General features: G+C 46.0%; 4 protein-coding genes across 9 annotated transcripts; 2 read left to right on the top strand and 2 right to left on the bottom strand.

Moving 5' to 3' along the window:
* Positions 1-122: 122 nt before the first annotated feature.
* BDCG_06230 lies at positions 123-3,712 on the top strand. Of its 3 annotated transcripts, none has more exons than XM_045421961.1 (3): positions 123-2,826; positions 2,971-3,025; positions 3,145-3,712. In XM_045421961.1, the coding sequence occupies exon 1, from the start codon at positions 640-642 to the stop codon at positions 1,486-1,488; it is 849 nt and encodes a 282-aa protein (XP_045281596.1). In that variant the 5' UTR covers positions 123-639; the 3' UTR covers positions 1,489-2,826; positions 2,971-3,025; positions 3,145-3,712. The 3 variants fall into 3 exon arrangements, with proteins under 3 accessions (XP_045281596.1, XP_045281595.1, XP_045281594.1); XM_045421960.1 differs by having other exon boundaries at positions 123-178; positions 281-2,826; positions 2,971-3,712; XM_045421959.1 differs by having other exon boundaries at positions 2,971-3,712.
* On the bottom strand, positions 3,392-8,320 carry BDCG_06231. Of its 2 annotated transcripts, XM_045421963.1 has the most exons (5): positions 7,566-8,320; positions 7,162-7,466; positions 6,262-6,816; positions 5,002-6,158; positions 3,392-4,754 (listed from the first exon to the last, which is right to left on the bottom strand). In XM_045421963.1, exons 3-5 carry the CDS (start codon positions 6,636-6,638, stop codon positions 4,696-4,698), a joined length of 1,593 nt encoding a protein of 530 aa, XP_045281597.1. In that variant the 5' UTR covers positions 6,639-6,816; positions 7,162-7,466; positions 7,566-8,320; the 3' UTR covers positions 3,392-4,695. The 2 variants fall into 2 exon arrangements, with proteins under 2 accessions (XP_045281597.1, XP_045277708.1); XM_045421962.1 differs by having other exon boundaries at positions 3,392-6,158; positions 6,262-6,858.
* A 1,524-nt stretch (positions 8,321-9,844) lies between these two features.
* Positions 9,845-12,461, bottom strand: BDCG_06232. 2 transcript variants are annotated; one of them, XM_045421964.1, is made up of 5 exons: positions 11,823-12,461; positions 11,280-11,607; positions 11,130-11,186; positions 10,901-11,062; positions 9,845-10,818 (listed from the first exon to the last, which is right to left on the bottom strand). In XM_045421964.1, exons 1-5 carry the CDS (start codon positions 11,968-11,970, stop codon positions 10,455-10,457), a joined length of 1,059 nt encoding a protein of 352 aa, XP_045277709.1. In that variant the 5' UTR covers positions 11,971-12,461; the 3' UTR covers positions 9,845-10,454. The 2 variants fall into 2 exon arrangements, with proteins under 2 accessions (XP_045277709.1, XP_045281598.1); XM_045421965.1 differs by having other exon boundaries at positions 11,280-12,461.
* A 5,534-nt stretch (positions 12,462-17,995) lies between these two features.
* On the top strand, positions 17,996-21,928 carry BDCG_06233. Of its 2 annotated transcripts, none has more exons than XM_045421966.1 (4): positions 17,996-18,247; positions 18,313-19,118; positions 19,280-19,587; positions 19,679-21,928. In XM_045421966.1, exons 2-4 carry the CDS (start codon positions 18,830-18,832, stop codon positions 20,288-20,290), a joined length of 1,209 nt encoding a protein of 402 aa, XP_045281599.1. In that variant the 5' UTR covers positions 17,996-18,247; positions 18,313-18,829; the 3' UTR covers positions 20,291-21,928. The 2 variants fall into 2 exon arrangements, with proteins under 2 accessions (XP_045281599.1, XP_045281600.1); XM_045421967.1 differs by having other exon boundaries at positions 17,996-18,243.
* The last annotated feature ends 483 nt before the right edge of the window (positions 21,929-22,411 follow it).

A 22,411-nucleotide genomic window follows, 5' to 3' on the forward strand; every position in this document is an offset into this window, starting at 1 on the left:
AGGTTATATTCCATCTGCTTGCTGGGGCCAACCTCGGAAATCTTGGAACCTCCCGCCAGTGTCCAAATATAGAAACCAGAATAAGGTTACTTACCAGGTTTAGCTTCATTTAATCTGAACCAATTTGCCTGGCCAATTTCCCATATCTCAGGATATTTTTTTGAGCTACAAAAATCCAGTGGGTGCTCACCGACATATCCGCCTTCAATGAACCTGTTCCTCCCGGTGTCTGAGGCCTTCCTGATCTTGACTGACCGCTCGCTAACAAATACCGGTCTAGGTGAAACCACTTCCAGCCAGCATGCCATAGGAAATCGGTCAGAATTCATTAAAATTCCCATTCCTTCTCCGCTCGAAACAACATTCGTATTGCGGCAAGATTACGGAATGGATGTGATCTCCGCACATGAGCCGGGCTAAACCTGGGAGGAAAACCCCTGGTTAGCTACTCTCTCTTGTCTCCCGTTAGCGACGGTGCTAACGGCCGCCTCGATTTACCAACTCGTTTCTCAACCCTCCCAACGACAATCCTATTGTAGCGGCCGTTGGCAGGAATAGACTTACCTTACCATCTTACCCCAGACGAATAATTCAACTGCTTTACTGAACAAAACAAAAACAACATACCCGCTCGGAATAATGACAAATTCACGCACTAACGAAGTAGACATGGACGTCGAGGCTCATACCGCCTTCACAGTGATGCCCTATATCTCCCCATCACAAACATCGCCCGTTGCTGGTATCAGTCTCAAACTCTCGTCGTCATGGACCTACTGCGGACCTCTGCTTACCCAACCACACCAAACTTTCCCTCCCTCATTCTTCACCTGGTCCGAACAAACCGTCAACGGCTCCATCCTTCCAGCTCTCACTCAGTTCCTCAGCTTCGTCAACGAATTCCTCCTTAAAAACAACCTCTCCCACTACTGGCTCACGGTCAAGGCGTCTAGAGGAACCAGCGAATTTGATACGCCACGATGGCATACCGATGACCTCTTTTACAGCAAGGGCGACGTGGACCCCATAACTAAGGTACATGAAACGAAATGGAAGCTCGCTACAGCTCTCCTCGGCCCCGGCACGCTCTTCTTGACCTCCCCCGCCCGCGCACGCTCTATCCACAACCGAATAAGAAAGTCGGTCCGTGATGAAACCGAAGAACATCTCTGTGCGCCTGTCCGATGCGTCGGATGCGCCACGGCTGCAGAATCAGTTCGCCAGCGTTTAGCTGAAGAATTTCGAGACCATGGATATGTACAAGCGGGACCGGGAGAGTGTACATTTTTCCGCGTCGGGGATGATGAGGGAGCGGTACATTCAGAACCTCCGTGCCATGGCGATCGGATATTTGTCAATGTGGTCCCTGGGCGGGAGGAGGAGTTAAGAGAGCTTATGAGGAAATGGGGCATGCAATTTCCCCGCGCTTGGTGTCTGGATTTACCACTACAGTTTGGTATGGGAGGGGAAGTTCGAGATGTTTGGTAATGTTTGATAATGTTAAGCTAAAGTGTGTTATGCCGGCAGTGCAAACCAATGTCCCTTTCGGTTTACGTTGCCTTGTCCAACGGTATTAAATTGGATTCCGCTCTCTGGCTTCATGCGACATTTCTTCCATATTCCTTGGTCCTTTTTAATTTTCTTTGTTGTCAAGCTGGCATTTTCAATCCTGATCACAATCGCACACCCCGTCCCACATCTACGACGAGGCCCGTTTGAAGGGTATATATGAGGTACAAAGAATCTCAGTTAATGGAAGGCTGTTTACAAAGGGTGTAAACTTTCAGCCGTTGCTTTGCATTGTCAATCGGAAGATATATGCGTCCCAGAAATCCAAACATTTTTAACATGGCCCAATTATGTTTCCCTCAGGTTGAGATGGTGACAAAGAGCATAGAACCTCATCCGAGGTTACCCCCGAAAGCCACGCGGGTTGCAGTTTTACATTTCGCGCAGGATCGAGGCTAAATGCCAGGGCACGTCGCACACTGAGCTATGTTCAAAACCGCCTGCTGGTCGCAATGATATAAAGTGACATACATACATTCAACAAAGGATGGAGGAAGAAGGAAACCAGACCAAAATGTTCACTCGCTTCAAAAGTGCATTTCTAATGTGTACTCTGGATCTGAAAGATCACGCCTGCAATGCAACGTTCCATCCCAGCCAGCTTAACTATGCATCTACGCATAATTTTGTCTGCTCATCAATCTTTGTGTGAATCAATGATTTTGCAAACACAGCCAGGCTCAATGGCACACAAAGTGTTGCCTCTGTCCTGCACAGCGATATTTGGTTTATTTGGCATTTTTTTACAGACATCCGGCATACCATAAAGAGTGCGCCTGCATCTGCATTCAATCCCAAGGCATCTTAACAAAAGGAAGATCTTCGACTTCCATTCTCCATCTCAACAGTTCCTTGCATGACAGATAGCAAACCTTTTCATCGATACCACCACCCCTAACTAATTCCAACTAACCAGCGGCTAGCAAAACACACAAAAGTTAGCTTATTATCAGTCTCCCACCTCCTCTCTTCCATCCACGATCTCAAGAAAACTCAACACCCCCCCACCCACTAGGGGCCAACTTTTCTCCTCTATTCCCGAACTCCGAATCCACAATCCCCCTCCTCTCAGAATCCCCATAACCTCTCATCTCACCCTATCTCATTCTCTTTCTATCATTTGAACCCCCCCAGCCAATCTACATCATGAAGCTCACCTGGGCCCTCTGCGTGACATTCATAGGCCTCATGACAGCAGTGGCCGCCATGCCAGCGTCCCCCAATGAGGCGCGGGATGTCTTAAGTCCCAGCAGGAAGGTTGTTATTTTTTTTTTTATTTTTATTTTTCCAATCAATTTCACTCAACCTACCTTTCCATTCATCCCTCCCCTCCTTCATTTAGTGTATTTGCGCTCAGTCAAACCCCTCCACGCCACGGCTAATCAGATAAACCTACTACAGTGCACGGGGACATGCGTTCAAAGGGGCGGAAAATGCTGGGAGGAGGGATGTAGATGTAACCGATTTGTGAGCATTGGATTCCCCCCCCCTCTTTTACTTTTTGATGGAGGCTCTCAATCTCGAAAACTGTCCACATGCAAGACTAACAAACCCCTCCCCCTCCTCAACATACAGAGCGGTTACTGCGTACCCTATAAACCATGATGACACCCCCCCCTCCCCCCCCCCGGGTACCTACTCGGAGACACGAGGGTATGGTATGAGCCGGGAACAGGGACCAAGGACTGCCTGCCTGCACACGGGCTGGTGATAGGATACTTAACTTATATACTTAACTTATGTAACTTTCTAACGGAAGAAGGAGGGGAGAGGGAGGGACCAATGAATATACACCGCTGGTTTTACGATTTAGTTTTAGAGCGAACGAATCCTTTGTGTTTTATTTTTGGGGGGATAGATAACTAGTGAAAAAGAGGGGAATTTTGCCCATAGTCGACGCGTCTTGTGGATTCCATCCATTGCGCATAGATGCCTATTTCGTTTTTCTGTTGTGTTATCTGTGTCGCTGAAAGGCTAGATGGGGTGTATGTAATAAATACCGTGTGATCCGCAAATCGGGGGACGATGGAAAACCCGATAACTCTTGATAGATAGAACAACAACGTACATCTACATATCCATGCACACAGTTGTTTGTTCTCACATGTGATAGGAAGTAGAAGAGCGAAAAACTACTCGCTACGCAAAGAAACAGATATGAAAAATGAGAAAATTTGAGTTTTCTTTTGTAAGTCCCAATGGGTGAAGATTTAAAAAAAAAAAAAAAATTCAGACATAAAAGATTGTCAACAGGTTAAGCTAGGTAAAGCTAAACTGAGCTAAGGATGGGGGTAGTAGTACCTAGGTAATTGGAGTTTGTTTGAGCCAAAGGCTGTATGTAGTAGAAGAAGACTATGGTAGATGGAATGGATGGACGTATCAATCAGATTTGAAGAGTTCTTCATCGTTTTGAAAAGACAAAAAAGACTTGCTGGCATTCCAGGACGAAAGGGAAATAAAAGAAGAAAAAAAGAAAAGGAAATGTAAAATAGGGATAGAGGCAGACAGTAGCCCAGGCAAGCTATGTGAGACCCGTTCGAAGAGCGCTGAGAACAAGAAAAGTAGGGGGTGAAAGAAATAAGGGGGGATGGAATCAAGGAAGAAGTAGTATGGAAGTAGGAAGTTGGAAGTAAAAATTCATGTTTGAAACATACAGCCCAGAGCAGCGTTGGATACGCGAAAAGCAAGAAGGAGAAAGTAAGTAAAAACAAAGGCCGCCTCAACGAGAAACGCATTGCCGGGGACGGGGGGAAATAAGACAAGAGGTGAAATGAAGTAAAGGGGAAAAAAAACCCAATATGAATAAAAGAAAACAGGACAAGCGAAAGGAAAGATTTGGGGGATATATGTGTTGGTTAAAGCGTGGAAGTAGAAAGCAGAAGTAGAAGTAGAAACGGAAAGGAGAATAGAATAGCAAATAAAGAAAATATCCGTCCATCATCTTACACAAAACAAACTGTGTGAGAAAGGAAGGCAGGGTCACCCCTCAGATAACTGAGCGACATGCCCACTGCCTCTTCCTCCTCTCTCTCCTTTATTTTATTTATATTTTTTTTTTTTATCTCTTTTCAAAAAATTTCTTTCGACCAAAACTTGCCAGTCGACGCAAGCTCTCCTATTCTTTCTTCAGCCTCTCGATTGAAATTCGCGCGATAACGCAGCAATGGTGGAGATATTTTCAAGACCTGCAAGATAGAAAGAAAGAAACATATTGTTGACGGGTCAGCAGCCTGTCGCATCAAAAACAAAAATTGGCACAACAACACTCTCTCAAAATGTCCAGATCAATTCGAATCAAATCAAAAATAAAAGGAAAGGAAAGAATGAACGAAGAAGAAGAAGAAAGGGAAGAAAATCATCGAGTTGCACGCCCACTCCTCCCCGAACCACCACGGACACCATTTTTATTCGAGGATCTACCAGGTCCATTACCATTATTGTTAAGGCGACTAGTTCTCCATCGCTCGTACCACACTTCCCGACTGGCCTCGCGCAACTCGCCGCGCCACTCCCCAAACACGGTGTCCTTCAGCTTTACAAAATCGCAGTGTTCGGGATTATAAGGGTCGGCGAAACCCCAGGGGAACTTGCGACCGATGGGTCCGTTGTTATCCTCGAGAGAGTGCGGGTCGGGTGAGAGGATCGACAGCGGCAGGAAGGGGTATTCCGGGTTTGCGTTGATGTTCGCGTTGATGCTAGAAATGGACGTACCGTTGTTCTGGCGGGAGGAGGGCGATTGTGTGATTGGGAGGGACATGGGGACTGTGTCTGAATCAGGGGTGCGGCGGCCAGTCGTTGGTTTTACGACCCCGCCATCCATTTCGGCTCCCGCTTCGCCGTGAGCTTGGGCTTGGGCATCAGCTTCAGCTTCGGCGTCTTCACGTTGGATCAACTCGTCTTCATCCTGCTCATCGAATTTGTCCAAACCGTCGGACGAAGAAGTATCATCCTGGTCCTCAAGCGTCAAGACCTCCAGCGGGTCCAAGCAAGCCTTCTTGAGGCTTTCCCATACTGTCTTTTTGAGGAAAGCCATGTGGCCGGTGGTGATGGTATCGGCTTTGCTAATGATTGGCACGACGGTGGTCATTCCTTGCATGGTACGGATCACTTGGATGTCCAGGTTTTCATCCAGCCCTCCAATAAGACGCACACTCGACGATTTCTCCGGATCTTCCATTGACTCGTGGGCAGCGGCAATATTGGCATCCAGCCGCGAAGGGTCGAGGATGAGGAACGCGCAGTGAATGTGAGTGTCGCGCACGCCAGGCGCGCGAATTACTTTCATCTCTTCGTTAAAGGTTTCTTCGAATTTACTCTCTAAAAAGGTCGTGATCCCACGCAGCTGCAGATCAACAACATTAGACTCCAATCCCTGCGAATCCCACAGTGTAAGGCCTACGCGCTCTCCGTCAATTTCAGTTTCCAGGTAGTGCGAGGTGAAATTGTTATTAGCTGCTGACACTTGCTGGGGCTCGTCGAATTCATCTGGAGCTCGCGTGGGGCGTTTTTTCGGTGGAAGCTGGAGGGAGGTACGCAGGAAATTGAGGAAGGACGTCTTTCCGGATTTACGAGCACCAATGACAAGAATGCTATTTAACGGGGGTGGTTTAGTGCCTCGGTTCACTAGTAGGGTTTACGACACGGAAAGAAAAAGCTAAAGAAAAGCCGGGGGGGGAATAAATGAGAACTTACTTGTACGGGGTTGGGTCCTTGCGTCTTCGCACTCTCCGTGGGCTATTGATGGTACTGACGGCGCTGCTCGCATAGCTGTATCGGCCACGGTGTGTCATGCTCTCTGTTCTCGCGTATGGGTCAACAATTTCGCTATTCCTCACTCCAGCTGCACTAGCGTACGGAGACGCCGGTGCGTTTGGATCAATGTAACTGCCACCGCGATTTGACGTAACGGTCAGGTGCTCCTGTCGAGCGTTTTCGCCGCCAAAAGTGTTGAGCTGGGGAGGGGCGGGCAGGTCTGGAAGACGTGGGGCATGTTTCGGGACAGCAGCAGCTTCGCGCTGACGTCGTAGCATCTCTTCTTTAGCCATTTCCTTCTGCATCCTTTTGCTCATTCTCCCTCCTGAAGCTTTGCGATCCGTACTGAGAGGTTCAGTGGACTTTGAACGACGAAGGAAACCTAGAGATGTTCGTCTTGCGGTTTGAGAATTGGCATTGGCGGTACCGTTCTCAGTGACAGTTGGAAGGGCGTCCGGGTGCGGGCTGTGTCCAGGGGTTGGTGGGCTCGCTGGACTAGACATGTTGGATTTAGTGCCTTGCCAATGTAAACCGTATCTAGAAAACAGTGGGACGTGAGTTTGCGGCTGGTAAAAAACAATTGGCAGACAAATTTTTCGTTCCAACTTTGACAGAAATAACAGAAAATGACAAAGAGAAGAAGGAACCCTGACGAGTGAGTTGTCAAAGGTAAAATGTTTTTAGAATAACGGGGGATTGGTTCTGGTTGGTTGGTTCCCAGGCACAATGGTACATGCAGCTGAGGTGAGAAAACATGTCTCCAATCGCGTTGATTGTGGGATGCATTGCACGAGGCATTACAAGTTAGATGATTAAGGGGATTAAAAAAAAAGTACTCACGGGCGATTTTTAAGGAACTTGTTTTTTTTCCCCGTCGGGCTGGTTTGAAAGCCTTGTAACCCCACCTTCTCAGTCACCTTTGCGATGACTTCACTTGCTCCTTTTGGTACCGAACAGTAGTTTTGAGTGGGGAGAAATGTAGAGTTAGAATAACGTGGAATTATGGGAAACCCTATGGACGGAAGCAGAATAGGATAGCCAACAGCACCACGGAGGGCGACAGGATATTCGATGCGAAGCGATGGATGCGATACGTGAGATCGTACAGGGTGTGCGAGTTTCTAAGGTCGGTCCAACTGGCGCAACTGGGAGGGGGGGGGGAGGGCAAGGGGTCAGTCGAATGACAACAACACAGAAACCCGTGTCGGGGTCAGGACAAAGACAAAGCAAAAGCAAAAACGTACAGCCAACGAGATCAATCAATCACCCGGCAGAGAGGAAAAGGAGATGAACGATGGGATTGAGATATAAGAACTAAAGGGTGGGTAGGAGACGACGACATCAACAAGCCCAGCAAGCGATTGTCAATGAAAGTAGACCAGCCTTGAAAAAGAGGAAGAGCTCCGGGTATGTAAATTTCGATCGTTCGAGAGTTGGTGTGCCGATCGCCCCCAATAATAACACGCAGACGGCGGGAGCACAAGGGATAGATACAAAAGAGAGAGAGAGAGAGATCGAAGCGAAGAATAGTGAAAGGAACGGAGGTAACTTTAGAGGGAGGAGGGAGAACAGAGAGAGAGAGAGGAGAGAGAGGGACGTCCCAGTCGAAGTCGATCGAGCCTGGCTTGCTGCGTGAAGCAGATGAGGAGAACCCCCTTAAAGCCACAGGAGACCAACAGAGGCACTAACCACTGCACTCACTGCGAAGAGCGCCAACCAAGTCTCACTCGACGAACGTCGCAGGGGGGTTGGTGATATAATAATAACTAACCCGGCAGAGCAAGGGTTGGCAGAGAAAAGGGGATGCGTCACTAACAGCGCACACGAACGAGAGAAAGAGAAAAAGAAGAGAAAAGGATGGACGGACGGGGAGGAGGGAGGGAAGATGATGAAGGAGATGAAGATACGATACAGCGAGCAAGCAGGCGAAAAGATGAACGAAATTACCGCGTTAGGCCTCTTTGGACATTATTTTTATTTATTTTATTTTATGTTATTTATTTATTTTATTTTTCCACTTTTTGTATATCTACCTAACTACCCTACCGCTGCGTAGCTCTTTTCTCCGCTGTTTCACAAGCCTCAAACAAAGCCCCTTCCGCGCCACAGGAATAATATCACAGGGAATAGCACATTATTCTGTACGCATGGTTAGTAGTTAGATAGTCACCAACTGAAGGAGAAGAAGAAGAAGAAGAAGAAGAAGAAGAAGAAGAAGAATCAGTAGCAGTTCTTCATCACCATCACCTTCACCTTCACCTCACCCTCACTCTATCCCTCAACTCTACCCCCGTCCGTAGTTAACCATCAATGCTGCCCCCTTTTTTCTGTCTCTGTCTCTTGTAGCCCCGATTCAGGGGTAAGAACACTAGCAATACGATAATACGGTCCGATAATTTTCCTTCCCCTTCATTTCCCTGCATACTTCTGTACAGCACATGTATGTACAGTACAGAGTAATGTACAGTACAGTACACAGGACTGATACACAGCCCATACAGTACAGGACGTATCACGCCTTAGTCGAAACAGTTGCCAAGCCCGTGGGGATTTCTGTATCAAGGTACGGAGGTACTCGCTCCATACATTATTACATTATTAACTACCTGGTTAGTTATCACCAGAGAGTCAGTTATTTATTATTAGTTTAGCTCTCATTCAATGTCGCATTGGATGGTTTAATATTATTTATTGCTCTTTCGCCTGACGCAAGAAACAATCAATCCAACATGGAATCGAGGCCATCCGAGTCAAGTGAGCTCGGACTCATGCCTGGAGCTGTCACACCCTCCTGCGCTGTGCCTTGGGTTGGCATTCTTGGGTTGTGTTGTCGTTGCACACACGCTGATATAAATATATGGATGTGGTTTGTCTCCCCCCCCGAGGATCCGCACGGTTCCAGTTCGAGGGCGAATTTTGTTTTTGGTTTGGTTTATTAGTTTTGTCTTTGGCTTTCCAAGCTAGTAGCAAGCATTTGGAAGCTCTCCGGATTTCGTGGAGTGTCCTGCTTGAATTTCAGTCGGTAGATTTTCAATAACCAAACCCCCTACTGCCCCTTTTATTTCTATTGTTTTTATTTTTTTAAGAGAGGAGACAATACCATACCTGCAGATACAAATGCAGGTTCCCATCAACAATCTCGAAAAGCATCTGAGTGACCCCCCTCCAAAGGAATAATATATTATAATGGCTAGTCGCGCGCGGCTAGCTGGGAATAGCGCTTGCAACCTTCCAGACATTGCATTCTGATCATTTCAGCACGGAGGCTCGGTCAAACAAGCTTCATTTGATACGGTACACACGCTGATATTATTCGCTTTGAAACAGCGTTTCTTCTCTTTTTTGTTAATTTTTAATTTTTTTATTTTTTCATGTGCTGATCTCTAAAAATATAAGAGGAGAGAGTCTCTCTCCTCAGAAAAGCAAGGGAGAAATACCCGCACAAACCAAACACGTTCAACCAACCACTCCCAGAACAAGCTCATCCCGAGTCAGCTCTTGCTATGGCCTGCCTCTCTAAAAGCTGCAGGAAAGCAGGAAGCAGGGCGTCAAGGGAGATGTGGCTGGTGGGAAAATGTGGTTCCTACCTACATACATAGAGATCGACCCATGACTGAATACATCTAAGTGGGAGGAACATTGCAACTCAACAACAACCCACCCCCGCTCGTCTGCCCGTTGGCCATTGAGGCGATGGAGGGATATAACTAACTCTACGGAGTACATTCGCTGAAGCTAAGAAAGAAAGGTTCTCGGCCGCTTTGGGAAAAGAGAGAGCCCGAGGCGAGGCATCTCTAGAGCCCTGGTTTGTATTTATATATGTTGCACATATATAACTATTGTTTCCTGAGAGAAAAAATACATAATTCCTTCCTTACCTCAATCCCCCGCAGCGCCTTCAAGTTCCTCATTCGTCCATGGCAGGGGTATCATACATTTTAAGTCATTCAAGGGGAAACACACAAAGGAAAGCCAGCGCAAAACAATCAAGGCAATCAATCAACGCAGGTTCATGTCATATCCTCACACAGAAAAAGGAAACCACTCGCCTCCGCATTCACCATTGAACCTCGTAACAGATAGAATTAGAATGCCCTCATTAAGTAGGTATGTATATAAACGCCCCTCCACTCTTACACACCCCTCCTCTTCACCCTAACCTCATCATAAATAACACACTCCCCATCCCCAGGACAAACCTCCTCCCTCACCAGCCGCTTGAACTTCACCCCATTAGGTGCAGAGACATACTTCCGCTGTCCAAACAGGACGATCTGCCCCTCCGCATCATCGGGCAGCTGCTGGTCACCCCACCTGCCGTCGAAATACAGGTAGCTCGTGGGCGTGCTGGCATCGTACGGCGTGAATATCTCGGTGGCGTTGTCGTAGCTGTATGCGTACGCGCTCAGGAGGGGATCCCACAGGACGCCTCTGTCTGTTTCGTCTTCGAGGAGGCCGCCCGGCAGGTTGAAGCCTGGGATGGTGTGGTCGTGGGTTCTTGGGTTGGGGTTTTCAGTCAGGTTTATTATTCCGCATTCTCTTGTCTGGAGAAGCGGAAGGTAAGAACGGCGAAACTTACCCAGGAGTTGAATAGACAGCATGCGATCCATTGGAGCTATACCCCACTGGACGGAGACCCTGCTTCTCCGTAGCTTCGTAGGTGAATGCCTGACCGGCTGAATGCTGGCTGTACCAGATAGCCTGTGGCGCCCCATTTTCGAAGCGGATCATGTTGTGTTCCCTGGATCAGGCACGTCATTCCCGCTAGTTCATTCATACATCCATCGGGAAAGGAAAGGTAAACTCACCAGTCCCCGACATGGTTGCCGAATTGGATCCCGATGACCGTGTTTCCTTGGTTATACCTAGGGTCAATCATCGTCAATTATCATATTGCGGCTTATCAACTCTTTCCCCGAAAAATTAACAGAAACCAAAAGAAAGAAAAGAGAACCTACGCAAAGTAATAAAAATAAAACACATCAACCGTCTTCCCATCACCATGGTCCCTCACAACAATGACGGACGAGACAGCGTCCACAGTCTTTCCAGTCCTATCGGGTCTGGTGCCCCTGAACCACTCCGGAAGCGCTCTGATGCCCTCTTTCGAGGTGAGGAAGATATCCTCCCCGCCCAGAATATTCAGCGAATCAAGATTGCCGAGCGTCAGGGGCGACGGGACATCTGCGACAGGCGTATAGTTGATTGTGGGGATTGAGTTTTCAAGCAGCGTCGCGAACGCGGAGGGCATGTATGGGTCTTCGCTGTGCAGGTAGATCAGGGGGGCTACATGGTGGTGGTAGTTTATGGGGAATATTTTGTTAGAAAGAGTGACGAGAATATATTGATGCTACCATTTTTCGCTCATTCTTCCGTTCATAGGGGCATACAATGACTTGCAGTATAGCACTGAACCAGAAATAAAATAGAAATAAAAATAGAAATAAAGTGGGAAATAAAGTTAGAAGAAGAAGAAAAGCTCTTCCACTTCATCAACCTACCATATTCAAGCACAAAGTCCGGGAGACTGTCGTGTTGGGCTGGGCAAGTTGAGGCGGGAGTTGCATCGACCAGTAGAGCATATCTGAGACATTGGATCAGGAGCGATGCCACGACCGTGGACAGGGTCCGGTGCGATCTCCGCCACATCTCGGCAACCTTCGTCGGATATTTAACTTTAAATTAAGTTAACTAGCAGTTGCGAGAAGGTTTTGTCATCCGAGGTTCTCTCTCCGCCGTCGAATCTTTGTTTTTTTTCAAATATCGGTTTCCCCCTCGATATCTGTTGAAAGGGTATATATATATATATGTATGTGTGCTCTTTGGCTCCCACACTCTCTCTCTCTCTCTCTCTCACTTCCCGTACCCTCTTCCACTCGAAAAGCGGCGCCGGGGCGTGTGTAACTACAACTAGCCTGATGGCGAGCCCACCAAAGCTCCGCAGTTTGTTTGTCTGTGTGAAGTGTCTTATCTCCACCTCGTATTGTGCTGAAAATGATGGGGTGTTTAAAAGAGCGACAGGCGACGACGACGACGGGCATGGGAAATAGGAAATAGTGGCTTGCCCGGGGTAACTACTCAGAGTAAAGAGAAACGAGGAGGGAAGCGAGGAAGCGAGGAAGCGAATGATGGGAAAGAAGATCATCTGGAATCCATCTACGGAGTAAATATGTCCGCATCGTAGTTTGCTAGGGGAGGGAGGAAGGTCCTGTGCCATGCGCACACACACACAACCCCCAACCCCCCGTGGTCAGTCACTACTTGCTGGGTTGAGGGAAACGTCTAAAGTAAGGATCGAATTATCAAGGCTCTTTCTTCTCTCGGTCCGCGGTGTGTAAATCATCAGTATTTAAGCCATCTTGAAACTGCCGAGATTGATATTATCTTGTACTGTACATTACATCACATTATTACTTCCCAGCATCGCGCAGAAAATTTCTCCTGATGAAATATATATCTATATATAAAGAGCATAGAACAACGTCCCTAGTACTCCGTAGTAGATATCTAGATATTGTCATTTCTTCCCATTTCATGACAACAGAAATCCTTGAGGCCAACCTAAGATCACTCACCATCACCATCACACACGTACATGTACAATACTTTCAAGGTTTAACTCTGATCCCCCTGGTCAGAAAACCTCCTCCATTTTAGACTCCTGCAGTACTCCGTACTGAGGAGACAGACTGGTCGGCCCCTGAACACTCAAATCTTGGAAGAGACAAGCACCGATCCTAAATACAGGGCTAACCTGAAAAAGGTCACCTCAAGGTGTCCAGCTATCATCCCAGCGAGATCAGGGGAGGAGGGTTGGAAGAAAGAGTATTTCGTTGAAATAGTTGATGGCTTAAATAGTTGATGGCCGCGGCGTGCTCATGAATGTATCTAAATATCTGAAAACACTGCATTGTGCCCATGACAGTAAAGTTAGATATATATAACTTACAATGCATATTTTACCTATGACTAAACTTTTAACCCAGCTGATTGAACTCCGTCCGCCGTATGGCCATGGGCGGGGGCGGCTGTTAAATACTAGATCAGATCTAGATAACGATATGGATGGTAGCGATTGAGATCTGTAAACGCAGACCGGGCTAACTACCTATCTATCTCAAAGGCTTCATTCAATACGGAGTACACATCACATGCAACCTAGATACTGCAATAATTGCCAAACTTATATAGAAAGAAGGAAAATCCACCCACCTGCGCAAAGCGCCCGACATAACTATCTCGTCCCATAGCCACCACACGCATACCTAATCTACCCTGTGTGCATACCCCCCATGAACTACCACAAATGTAATATGCATTGCCTTGTCGAAAAAGGGAAAAAAAAAAAAAAAAAAAAAAAAAAAAAAGCCCAGCTACATAGATAGAAAATACGCGAGGACCATGCTGTTGTGATATTGATCGGAGTAGGCTACTATGCACTGTACATACATACATATATATATATTGCCTGTCCATGTGACGCCATGAGCTAGGGAAAGACACTCTGATTGTATCAGACTGACTGCGCGGCCGAGGGGCGGGGGGGGGGGGGGGGATGGGAGGGGAGGACGACTATTATATCACATTAGGATGGGATTGAATATGTACGTGCTGTATGCACATATATATACCCTGTCATGTGTATAGAAGAAAGTGTGTAAGGGATCAATATTGCAGCACTGATAGAGCAGCTGAAGATCTGTACACTATAAAATTTTTGACACGCAGTCAAAATGTCTATCACTGAACCCCTTCCCCCTCTCCCCTCCCCTCCCCTGCTGAGAGCTCCAGCATCACCAGAGGGGTTAAACGCGGGTGTGTAATCATAGAACAGACCCCCATGGTCATTTACACATGTATGTGATGTAGTGTCACAAATCCCATCCCCCATCCCTCCCCTCCACGATCTCTACACCAAGCAAAAAAAAAAAAAAGACAAAGACAAAGCCATCGTTTTTGCCCCCTTCATGTGTAGCGAGTGTAACCCGCTTCCATACATACCTGTTGTCCTGTGTTCATAGTTATTGCAGCAGCAGCAGACCAACCTGATAGTGATAGATATGAATATCAAAAGCCAACCACGACGTCCCATCTCTAGCGGGTTGCGGGGAATGGGAATTCGTGATATGGCCTTGCTTAGGATCCCATGCTGCGGGGTTCCCTGAACGATTTGCCATCTTCATTATTATTGCTCCCTAGCCTGAAATCAGAGGGGAAAGAAAAAAAAGAATAATAATCAATCAGGATCAAACAGGCGGGGGAGGTTCAGTTCTCATAGCCCTCCAGTAGCGAAGGGGTAGGAAAACGCAAACTGGTCTGTCATGATAAATAAAGTAATGTTAAATAGCCGGAAGGGGACGAACGGGCTGGAGATTGGTTCTCTATTTTATTATACATATACATATATATATATATATTTTAATATATTTTATATATATATATGTACAAATACGGGGTATATTTCGACAGTGCGCACGGGAGCGTGCAGAACTGGAGGGGCTTGGATAGAGTTTCAGCAGAGGCCAGCACGTGGCGGGATTCCAGTCCCAAAATCATGAGGCTGGCTGGCTCCTTGACAATTCGAAGTATCGTTCCGGAATCAGAGACCGTCAATAATTCTTGTATGACTTATATGACATTATATATATATATATATAAACTCCTCAGGCGTTGTGTTTAGCTGTGCCGGTGGTGGTTGTGGTGTTGTTGGTGATAATTGTAGGATAGCCGTAAGGGCCAACAATAATCGATGAGGGGAAAGTCAGTCAGGTCAGCGCCAAATCGATGTCAACCGTGTCTGTCGTAGTAAAGTTATAGTATAGTAACTTATGCCATCTGCCAGACTAGTTACCAGAGACAGAGACAGAGCCCGCAATTATTAATATGGGTTGGGTGGAAGGGGCGAGGGGTGGGCCTTGTGCAAGTGAAGTGTCTCGAAAGGTCAGCTGTCTAGGAAAATGCTAGGTAGCTTCGGTTTTTGTGGCGTGACTTTCTACAAATTATTATTATTATTATTCTTATTCTTATTCGGTGTGTCTCTATCATCTTTAACCATGTACAGTACTCCGTACTTATATGAAGAGTTATCAGACGAGGCCAAAACGCAGTCTGGGCAGGACAAAAGCAAAGATTGGCCCGGGTTTCATCCAACACATAACGAGAGCAAAAAAAAGAAAAGAAAAAGAAAGGGAAAGAAAAAGAAAGGAAAAGAAAGAGAGAGAAAGAGAAAAACAACCACACACCACAGGCCACGACCTCGTCTTGGTCTGTTTCGCAGCTGCAGGAATCCACCGCGGCCAAGGACAGGGCAGGGTTTGAAGGGGTTTGAAGGACCCCCCAAATATTATTTAATAATTATGCAGCAACACCCGAAATCCCCCCAATAATAAATAGTCGGTTGGCTAGTCCAAGCAGTCAGTCGATCCGTCCCTGACACACAGAGAAAGCAGAGACAACAGCTGGTGGCAGTCAGTCAGTAGTTCGGTGCCTTACTATTATTATCATCATGGGACTGATTACTGGACTAGGCTTGGACAGACTTATTATTAGCCTCGGACTGGGCTGCTCCAAGAGTCCAAGAGTCCAAGAGACCAAGAGACCAAGAGTCCAAGAGCCATGCAATCAGAATGATATGCAGGAGGCGGCTTTGCTTGTTGCTCTGCGCTGGCCAGTCGAATCATCGCAGACTCACAGCCGAAAATCAAAACCCTTGACTCTCCCTTGAAGCCATCAACGCAGGTCTGGATTCTAGACCGTTCCTCTCACTCCCCGCTTTTCCGGGCGTTTCGTGCGGCGCGGCGCGGTGCGGCTCGACAATCCTCTCTTCTCCTCTCCTCTAGGTAATAATCTCTCTATATATTATAGAAAAACCAACTTTTCCGAGTAAAATGCCCTGTAACGTGACCTCACGTGACATCACATGCACCTCATCAAAAATCCATGGATATGTAGTGGCGCCTGCCAATTGCACCACTCTATCTACCCCCTACCATCACCACCGCCTCTAACGCCCCGTAACACCCCCTATCACTTCCACTTCATACCCCTATCCCCATCTTATCACTCACTCTTACCACCTCTACCACCTCTACCACCTCTACTCTCTCTATCACCATCACTGCCTCTACTGCCTCACAGCACCCTCTATCACTTTCACTCTCTATCTCTATTCTCATCTTATCATTCTACTCCTCTCTTATCATCTCTATTATCTCTCTCACTTCTATCATCTCTATCATCTCTCTCTGTCATCTTTTTCACTCTCTAGCCTCTCTATTATCATTATTATCTCTACTACTCTACAGTCTCTTCTATTACTTTCACTATCTCTACTTCTCTCTTACTATCTCTATCATATTTTGATCTCTGTATTTATAGTATATACTGCTAAATACTCTGTAATAAAATCTTATATGATGTCATATACATCTCTTTGAATTCATGAATAAGATTGAATAGCTGACTCTGTAATCTGTACAGCTCTGATTAATCTGATAATAGTGATAGAGATGATACAGAGTGAAAGAGAGTAGTAGAAGAAGTAGAGATGATGATAATGATGATGATGAGAGGGTAGAGAGTGAAAGAGGTGAAAAGAGTGATAACAGTGAGTAGAGATAGAGAATGAAAGTGATAAAGAAGGTTGTGAGGTGATAGAGATGATGATGGTGATTGAGGGGGATTGCGGGGCGGTAGAGGAGGATGGAAGTGGTAGAGGGGGCTGCGCAAGCAGAAAAGCGAGCGTAAGCGAGCATTTGATGCTTGTAATAATAATAATAATAATAATAATAATAAGTATAGAGTAAGCAGCAGTATTATTATTTTCCCTGTGTTGTCTCGTTGCTGTCGATTTCTCCCCTCTTCTTTCTCCTTCTTCTTGTTTTATTATTTTTATCACCTGACAGATTTGAAGTCAAGAAAACCTTCCTCGCCCAGAAGTCAGTTATTTATTATTAATACTAGTGCTGTGTCTCCTCACACAATTAGCCCTGCGCTGTGTTGCAGTTTGGAGTCTTCTTCTTCTCTGTCTCCTGTCTCTGTCTCCTATCTCTATCTCACGGAGGGCAGACAGGAAAAGAAGGGGAAAAAAGAAGTGAAAAATAGCGAGGAAAAGTTAAAATAAATAAATAAAAGAGAGAGAGAGAGAGAAAACAAAAAAATAATATAAAATAAATGTAAATTCCATTCATCCAAAGAGTCTCGCGATCGACAAAACAACAAAATTTCCACCCAATAAATATCCACGCTTCCGCCGGCCGTGTTGACAGCTTTTTGACACCGTGAGAGTCTGGTTTTGGGGGGCGCTTTTTGGTCTTTTTGGTCTTTTTGGCCTTTTGGTGTTTCTCCATTATTTATTATTTATTCCATGCTACATACGACGACAACATCCCTCAGTTACAGTAATTGTCTAGCCTGACCTCCATCAATCCAAAAGACCAAACCCAAAACCCAAAACCCAAGAAAGACGACGAACCTGGTGCTTGGGTTTTCTGCATCAGGCTGCATTTTTAGCTACCAAACGTGATGAAAGGGCTAGACCCTGCGAGATCCCGCGCCTTGTGCCTTGTATTCCACAGTCAGTGCGTGCGCTGCGGCTTCATCGTCGAATCTTGTGCTGACTTTGCGATCATCTTTCTTTTTGCTGGCATTTCTTTTTCTTTTTTCTTTTTTCTTTTTTCTTTTTCTTTTTCTTTCTTTCTTTCTTTTTTTCTTTACTTATTTTTTCCCTCCCTTCGATTTATATTCCTAGGCCTTCTTCCTCCATTATTTCACTCATTCCCCTCTCTTCGTCTTCTCCTTCTTATCCATTCCCTCTTTCTTTCCGTTCTCAAGGCAAAAAAAGGGGGGGAAACAACCATTTCAACCAGTCTTGTTGTATCTCTCTCTGCAAACGGCATTGCGGGGGAACATCCAGACTTGTTGGTGTGTGTGTTCGCACTTTTTTACTTCCGTAGAAAACGTTGGATAAATTGAATAACAGTCAGAAAACAGACACAATCTAGGCTCCTTGGGTTTCGAATCAGCCCGCTGCCCGAGATAAACAGTTAAAAAAATAATTACAGTTAGTTGGTTGCCTTACGAAAGAAACCCTCGCTGCCTCGCGATGCACAATTCGGACTCTTTTCTCCTCCCGACCTTAAAAAAAAAAAAAAAAAAAAAAAAAAAAAAAAAAAAAAAAAAAAAACCAGTTGCATGCATATTCCGTTCTCGCGCCCGCCCCCGGAGAAAAAAAGAAAATAATAATAATAATAATAATAAACATTCGTTTGCCTTACGATAAACACGTCAATGCTTCGATAAATCCTCAACAACTTTGCTTTTCTTTCTATGGGTTGGTTGTCATCATTTTCACTTGGGAACACAGACCAGCCCTCTCTCTCTCTCTCAACCAAAAAAAATATACCCTTCCAACACGCATCACCACTCTTTATAATGACTATTTGTCGAACCTTGACACTGTTCTCCGAATTTTCACCTTAATCCCCCTTACCTTAAACCGTCCAGAATCATGCCACGAAGAGCTCCGGACAATATGGCTCTATCCGTCCGGGTGGAGGCCAATCTGTTTACGGCGATGAAGGCCACCGCTTTTAGCACATACCCCGGCGACACTCTCGCACACGTTTTGGCAGCTCGTCTCGATCGAGTTCAGCCTCAAGGCCCAAGAGGACAATGGTCCCCCGTCAGAGTCATCCCCAATATAGACGATGACCCAGATCAGGGCGTCGACAATCAATGCTGGACTCTAACAACGGATCCTACCATATACCCCAATAACCCGGAATGGTTCGATGAATGTGAGCACCAATGTTCCTTTCATCCCCTCTCTATCTATCTACCTTGCTACGTCCGCGGTGGGTGGGGTGGTGGTGGTATTAGAGGAGGAGGAGGAGGAGGAGGAGGAGCAACTAGTCTTGGGTCAGGTTATGTGGTAGTGCTTGCTAACTCGTATATACAGACGTAACTCAATCGATTAAAATCATCTCCCCGCCCTATTTTATCCACGGACCTGGGTGGGAGGCTGATTTCCAGCGGGTATTCTCACAACGATCAGAGCACTATAACCCCATCGTGCGCTACGGAATCATGTACACTGAGTACAACCCCAGCACAAGTCTCAACGTACGCATAGGAAACGGCACAAATCCCGGCGCAGGTTTCCCCTTTCACATTGTCCGCAACCTTGCCATGATCTTGCTGGTATATGAACCAGAGATAGACAGAATGCTCCGCCTTCATACCTTCCCTGCTCATCAAAACAATCCCGTAAGTTCCTCCCATGTTCCCGTTTCCTCATCGATGGCCATTCGTTATTACCTTTATACATATAATTAACGCGGACTTATACTTATATTAGAGACGATGGTTAACGCCGCTTCAAAGCCCACACTTTCGGCCGCCGAATCTCCCCCATTCATGCCCTCCTGATATGTTAGCTTCTCATCTCCTAAACACATGCCCCGATTTGCGATCAGTTGTCCGTGCCATGAACCCAAGTCTTACCGAATTTTGCCGGCCCAATACCCACTCCTACTATAAATACGACTTCTCCTCCCTTCTAGACCCCACGGACGAACCAACCCCAACCACGAACCAGCCCAACGGACATCCCGCTCCTCCACAGCCAACACATTCGAAACGAAAAACCGTCCAATTCCGCCTTCCAAGCAACTTGGTGGTAGATCCTGAGATATTAATCCACTGGGTCAGATTACTCGCGAGCCTGGTTGAATTCGCAAAAGAAGTACAACTCGATACGCTGAACGAAACCCTCGGAGTTACCGTCCCAGATTTGGAGGCTATTAACAACAACCAGGGAGATACCACAGTGGGTGCAAGACCGCCTGAATTTGCCTCTGTTCAGCCCCCAGGATCGTTATTACGCCTTTTCACGGCCATGGAGCAAGCACAAATTCCGTTGGACTCCGATACCGCCCGCTTCTGGCACCGGCGGAGGACGAGAGCGTGAGAAAGTTTGACATATATGAATTGTTTATCTAACTGACATAAGCTATTATGTATCGCGGCTGTCAATTGGCAAAGCGAAAACGGATTTACAGGAGGTTTATTGCCTAAGGGAATTTGCAGAAGTGAACAGACGGACAACAAATTAAAATTGTCAATCTTTCCCTTCAAATGAGTCATGACCTACATAAAATATAATACGATGAATGGGCGGACTATTCAAGAATTTTTGGACATGAATAATATCTAATGTCTCCCTCGATAAATTGTTTTTCCCTTCTCGAACTACCCGGAAATCGTTGGAGAAAACTCGACGCCCATACGCCCCCCCCCGTTGATTGAGCGCCCCCTGCTTTCGAACCCATGGTGCTACTCATGTGAATGTTGTCGCCAGATAACTAACTCTCTTGGGATCATACCTATAATACCTGGGACACCGACCATACAATTGAAGATTGGAGTTGTTGGATATTTTGGATATATTTGGAAACGCAGTCTACGAAACGACTGACGCACAACAACGATTTCCCATCCATCGTCTCCCTCTCTCGCGCTCTGCAACGACTGACTGAGCAACGAAATCACCACTTCACTAAGAGACCTAAGAGACCTTGGAAACGCAACGCTCAAAAATCAGATTCCTAGAGGACGGGAGAATGGTTGTTGATAGAATCTCAGGGCCCACGGGTAACGTTGATCAGGAATAGGATGTGATGTTGAAAGGAGGGGTGGGAAGAAAAAGAAAAAAAGAAAAAAAGAAAAAAAGAAGAAGTAGACTTCCGTCGCCCAGTGGACGGAACGTGTTTCAAGAATTGGACGGATTTGCCAGTCCCCTAAGGTTGCATGCATGTTGGTGTCTTCTTCGCATTTGCGTCGTTTTTTCTCTTGCTGTCCTCCCTCTCCCCTACATCTCAGCGTTTTCTCTTTCTCCATAATTTTTGTTTTTTTGCCTGGCTTCTTCACCCGTTTCTCTCGATTTTTTTTTTGTCTCGCTTCTTTCCCAAGGCTAGCTATACTTAATATCCTTTTTTATACCCCCCCGCACCACACACACTCACACACACACCACCGGCCCGCCCCGCAGATCCCCACAGCATTTCCTTCCTCTTATTTTTTTTTATATCTTTCCAAAATATAATCCCATGCTCATTTAGTTTTCTAACAAACAAGTTTTTTTAACACCTCGTTTACTTAGAAACGGGGTTTTAAACTACCCGCGCCGCGCTATGACAACCAAACTAAAGAGAAAGCAAAATACTATATATATATTTATTTTTCCGTTTTATTTATTTTGTGTTATCTCTTTTCCCACTATTCAATTTCTATCTATCTCCCTTTTTATCCCCAATTGCTTCCTTCCTACTTTTCTCTTTTGTTTCTTTTTTCCTTCTGCTTTTTGCCAGACAAGATATCCGAATCCAAACGAAACGACACATCCAAGAAGTTTTTAACACAGAAATTGTACCCATACCTATACCTATACCTATATCAGTTTTTGCAAATTACCTGCATACACCACCACCCTCCCACACCACACATATATATACACCCACACATCACATACACATGCCTATATACATAGTCTAATATATTAACATTTAATAAATAATAAAAGCATGCCTTACCCAGCCGGCTAACACAACACAACATCTTTTCACCCGAGAGAGCTCTCCGCCTCCATATACGGACACTACATACATACATACATACATAGTCCACCCAGGCAGCACAGCGCCATCCCTCACACCTCCCTCTGACGCCAACCACCCCCCCCACACCCGGTTTTATCTCGACAGCTGACAACCAACCCCCTTTTTGCATATGATGCGCATAACAGACATAGTAACATAAGGGAAACATTGGAGACCTGGAAAAAAAAAAAAAGCAAAAGGAGACTCAGCTTGCCTCGGATGTGTGTGTGTGTTTTGGGGGGGGGGGATTTTATGTATATGTTTTTCTTGCGGATATAGGCATATGTATGTATATATATATATATATGCACGAAGAATTGCAATGCGTACAAAAAGAAATGCATAAGGCGTAGTTACGTGATACATGACAATGGCATTGATATCAGGGCGGCCGGGGTTGTTTTTCACTCTTGAGTTTGGCCCGGGGGGGGGGG

This window comes from Blastomyces dermatitidis (assembly GCF_000003525.1).
Source record: "Blastomyces dermatitidis ER-3 genomic scaffold supercont1.6, whole genome shotgun sequence".
In the NCBI taxonomy this organism is placed as follows: domain Eukaryota; kingdom Fungi; phylum Ascomycota; class Eurotiomycetes; order Onygenales; family Ajellomycetaceae; genus Blastomyces; species Blastomyces dermatitidis.

Bases quoted from the DNA above. Each gene is read 5' to 3' on its own strand.
- BDCG_06230 (XM_045421959.1), top strand. From the start codon at position 640: ATGACAAATTCACGCACTAACGAAGTAGACATGGACGTCGAGGCTCAT.
- BDCG_06231 (XM_045421962.1), bottom strand. From the start codon at position 6,824: ATGTCTAGTCCAGCGAGCCCACCAACCCCTGGACACAGCCCGCACCCG. The intron at 6,159-6,261 runs GTAAGTTCTCAT...CCCGTTAAATAG, and splicing joins AAGGACCCAACCCCGTACAA to CATTCTTGTCATTGGTGCTC.
- BDCG_06232 (XM_045421964.1), bottom strand. From the start codon at position 11,970: ATGTGGCGGAGATCGCACCGGACCCTGTCCACGGTCGTGGCATCGCTC. The intron at 11,063-11,129 runs GTGAGTTTACCT...TGCCTGATCCAG, and splicing joins GGCAACCATGTCGGGGACTG to GGAACACAACATGATCCGCT. The intron at 10,819-10,900 runs GTAAGTTTCGCC...CCCCAACCCAAG, and splicing joins GCTGTCTATTCAACTCCTGG to AACCCACGACCACACCATCC.
- BDCG_06233 (XM_045421966.1), top strand. From the start codon at position 18,830: ATGCCACGAAGAGCTCCGGACAATATGGCTCTATCCGTCCGGGTGGAG. The intron at 19,119-19,279 runs GTGAGCACCAAT...TCGTATATACAG, and splicing joins CCCGGAATGGTTCGATGAAT to ACGTAACTCAATCGATTAAA. The intron at 19,588-19,678 runs GTAAGTTCCTCC...TACTTATATTAG, and splicing joins CTGCTCATCAAAACAATCCC to AGACGATGGTTAACGCCGCT.